The 4,200-nt window shown below is 42.3% G+C and overlaps 1 protein-coding gene across 1 annotated transcript; it reads right to left on the bottom strand.

The window, feature by feature from the left end:
• Nucleotides 1–1,699: 1,699 nt before the first annotated feature.
• Nucleotides 1,700–2,281, bottom strand: LOC145035928 (uncharacterized). Its single transcript, XM_078984428.1, has one exon. It carries the CDS (start codon nt 2,279–2,281, stop codon nt 1,700–1,702), a length of 582 nt encoding a protein of 193 aa, XP_078840554.1.
• Between the last annotated feature and the right edge of the window lie 1,919 nt (nt 2,282–4,200).

The raw sequence follows: 4,200 nt of genomic DNA, 5'->3' as shown, positions 1-4,200 counted from the left end.
AAGTAAGTGCTTTATGGCTACATGGTCCGAGTATATAATCACTTTAGTTCCAAGGAGGTATTGCCGGAACTTCTCTAGTGCAAAAACAATAGCGAGCAACTCTTTTTCTGTTGTGGTGTAGTTGCATTGTGCACTATCAAGGGTCTTTGATGCATAGTAGATGACATGGTGTGCTCGACCCACCTTTTGACCCAATACTGCCCCTACAGCCGTGTTGCTCGCGTCACACATGATCTCAAACGGAAGATCCCAACTAGGTGGTTGGATGATTGGAGCAGAGGTGAGTAAATCCTTCAAACAATCGAAGGCATCCTTTCATGGTTGAGTGAACTCAAATTCAGCATCTTTTTGGAGTATTTGACACATCGGCACTGTAATCTTTGAAAAATCTTTAATGAACCGCCGATAGAAACCTGCATGGCCAAGAAACGAACGAACTTCCCGAACATTTGTCGGGTAAGGAAGACTTTTGATAACATCTATCTTGGCTTTGTCAACTTCCAAGCCTTTTCGAGACACAATATGACCTAGAATCAATCCTTTGTCCACCATGAAATGGCATTTTTCATAGTTAAGTACAAGATCTGTGTCAATGCACCTTTGCAAAATTTTTGTTAGATTGCTCAAACATTCATCAAAGGAGTTCCCATAGACTGTGAAGTCATCCATGAAAACTTCAATGATGTTTTCAACATATTCAGAAAAAATGCTCATCATGCATCTCTGAAATGTTGCAGGTGCATTGCATAGACCAAAAGGCATACGCCTATAAGCAAATGTGCCAAAGGGACAAGTGAAGGTGGTTTTCTCTTGGTCTTCCGGGGCTACCGGAATTTGATGAAAACCCGAGACACCATCCAAGCAACAGTAATGAGATTTACCCCCCAATCTCTCTAGCATTTGGTCAATAAATGGCAAAGGAAAATGGTCTTTTCTTGTTGAGGCATTCAACTTTCTATAGTCAATACAAACCCTCCACCCATTTTGCACACGGGTTGGCACCAAATCTCCCTCAGAATTCTTGACAACTGTGTCCCCTGCTTTTTTCGGGACTACCTGAACGGGGCTCACCCATTTACTATCTAAGATAGGGTAAATCATACCTGCATCCAAAAGCTTCATGATTTCTTTCTTTACCACCTCCATCATGGGTGGATTCAGTCTTCTCTGTGCTTCTCGAGTTGGTTTGAAGTCCTCCTCCATGAGGATCTTATGCATACACAAGGAAGGGCTCAACCCCTTTATGTCAGCAATTGTCCACCCAATAGCTTTCTTATACTTTTTCAGCAAAGTCACCAACTCATCTTCTTCTACAATGGACAGCTTGTTGGAGATAATGACAAGCAAAGTCTTCTCTTCCCCAAGATACGCATACTTCAAATGATCTGGAAGAGTCTTCAATTCTAGCTTAGGTGCCTGTACAACAGAAGGAAGAAGTTTTGTGTCAGAAATGGGCAATTTCACATTGCTATTATCATACCTTATTTTCTTCTTTTCTTCCATGCTCTCCACAATTTCCAGCAACTCTTCATCTAACTTGAAATTTTCTGCAATCTCTTTGACTAACTTGCTATCAAGATTCCTGCTCAAAACTAACTCCAACAAATCATGGTTAGTCAACTCAAAACACTTTTCAGTCAAAGGTTGGATTATATCAACAAAATTTATGCAATGAACATCACTTGGGTACCTCATTGCTTCATAGATATTGAAGTTGATGACCTCCCCCATCGAATTCCATGGACAATGTACCATTGTAAACATCAATTTTTGTTCTTGCTGTTTTCAAGAATGGTCTACCTAAAAGTATGGAACTCGAGGATGGATGGTCATCATCTCCTATATCAAGCACATAAAAATCTGCAGGAAAGACAAGCTCATTAACTTGCACCAAAACATCCTCTAATACACCTTTTGGGTGTACTATAGAATGATCTGTAGGTTGGATGATTACCCCTGTTTTTGTTAAAGTGCCTATGCCAATAGATTTATAAACAGAATATGGTAAAACATTAATTGAAGCTCCTAAATCTAGCATAGCACGGGGGACATACAAGTTTCCCAATTTGCAAGGAACGGTAAAAACACCAGGATCCTTGCACTTTGGGGGCATCCTTTTCTGCAAAACTGCAGACACATTTTCACTTACTTTCACTGTCTCATTACCTCGCAGTTTCTTTTTAGATGTGCAAAGTTCCTTAAGAAACTTAGCATACCTAGGTACCTGTTTGATCGCATCTAAGAGAGGAATGTTGACTTCAACTTTCCGGAACATTGCCATGATTGCACTATCTTCTCTCTCTTTTTTGTTACTGCTCAATCTTAATGGAAAAGGTGGTGGTGTGATCTTTGCTTCTTTCTATTCCGGCTTCTTTTGCTCCACCATTTCTGCTTTCTTTTCATCCTTCTTTGGTGGTTCTTCTATCACCAACTCCTCTTCTTCTTCTTCGGGTATCTTCGGGCCGTCATATTTCTTTCCACTCCTCAAGCTAATTGCACAAGCATTGTGCTTTGGGTTCTTTTCAGTTTGAGGAGGTAGCTTTCCTTGATTCTCCATTTTGCTCACCGATTGAGCAAGTTGTGCCATTTGTTGCTCAAGATTCTTGATGCTTGCCTTGGTCTCTTGCTGAAAACTTTCGGTGCTGGTGGCTAGGCTTTTGACTATGTCTTCTAAGGACATACTTGAGGATCCAGCTTGTTTAGGAAGAGGAGGTTGTTGTTGCCTCGGTTGGTAATTTTGTTGTGGGAATGGAGGCCTTACTTGGTAATGGGGTGGGGGTCTTTGTTGATAACCCATGTTTTGGTTGTTGTTCCACCCTTGATTGCCTCGGGGCTGATCATAAGTTCTTTGATTATGCCCGGAATAGCCTCCTATAACATTTGCTTCTTCATATTCTTCTTCTTGCAATTGAGGACACATATCAGTCGGATGTCCCACTTGAGTGCAAATGCCATAGGGACGGGGTGTGGATTGCACACCTTTGTCCTTAGCAAGCATCATTACCACCTTAGTCAATTCGGATAGTTGAGCTTCAATTTGAGGAGTGTGCACCTCTTTTACACCTCGAGGTGCATCTGTGTACCAATCTTCATCTTGACTAGTATGCTTTGAATCCTCCGCCATGTTTTTTATGAGATCCCGAATCTCCGTTGGGGTCTTATCAGTCAAAGATCCTCCACTTGAAGCATTAAGAAGTCTTCTTTCCCAAGGAGTCATGCCTTCAATGAAGTATTGAAGGATTTGATACTCACTAATACCATGCTTTGGGCAACGGGCACAAAGCTTTTTGAACCTCTCCCAATATGTATGAAAGGCTTCTCGTTTGTGTTTTTTGATCCCAATTATCTCTCTTCTTAGGGCTGAGGCTTTCATTTCTAGGAAGTATTTGTCTAAGAAGAGGCGTGCAAGATCTACCCATGTGTTGACCGTCCCCGGTGGAAGGTCATAAAGCCAATCTTTTGCTGAGTCTTGCACTGCAAAGGGGAATGCCCTAAGCTTGATTTGGTCTTCAGTGACATTGTGCGGTTTCATGCCAACACACACAACATGGAACTCTATGAGGAACTTGTGGGGATCTTCATTTTCAAAGCCTCTAAAGGTTGGGAGTAAGTGAATGAGACCGGATTTTAATTCAAGGTTTGTGGCTGTCGGATAGGTGACCCAAAGAGGTTGTTGAGTAACCTCTTGCCTCGCCCATTGGCGAAGGGTTTGTTCGGGTGGTGGATTTGGAGGCGGATTCCCTCCATGGTTGTCTCCCATGGTATGAGTAGTGGTTGAAGTTTCTGTGGGTGTATTGTTTGGGTTGTGATGAGTAGGTGAAGAGGGTGGGGTGGTATTTCTAGATGAGGATGGTTGAGGTGAAGGTAATGGACTTTCTGTTTCGGATGCAGACACACTTGAGAGGGTAATATCCTCCCAAATGTTAATGACCGGGGGATTGGAGGATGAAGAAGTACCGGAAACCGGTTGCCTCTTACGAAGCTTGGCTTGCTTCCTTAACTTCTTTGCAGTCTTCTCTATCTCCGAGTCAATTGGCAGTGGTATACCTGTACGAAAAGATCTAGGCATAAACAATTAGTAACACCGTGTCCCCGGCAACGGCGCCAATTTGTTAGGTGTGTCAGACCTAACAAATAAAGGGGTACAATAGACTCCAAGTACACTGCTTTAATGCACTAAAAAGTAGTACAAGGCAAGCA

This window comes from Lactuca saligna, chromosome 3 (genome assembly GCF_052625555.1).
Source record: "Lactuca saligna cultivar CGN05327 chromosome 3, ASM5262555v1, whole genome shotgun sequence".
In the NCBI taxonomy this organism is placed as follows: domain Eukaryota; kingdom Viridiplantae; phylum Streptophyta; class Magnoliopsida; order Asterales; family Asteraceae; genus Lactuca; species Lactuca saligna.
This window is presented reverse-complemented; position numbering and strand designations above follow the sequence as displayed.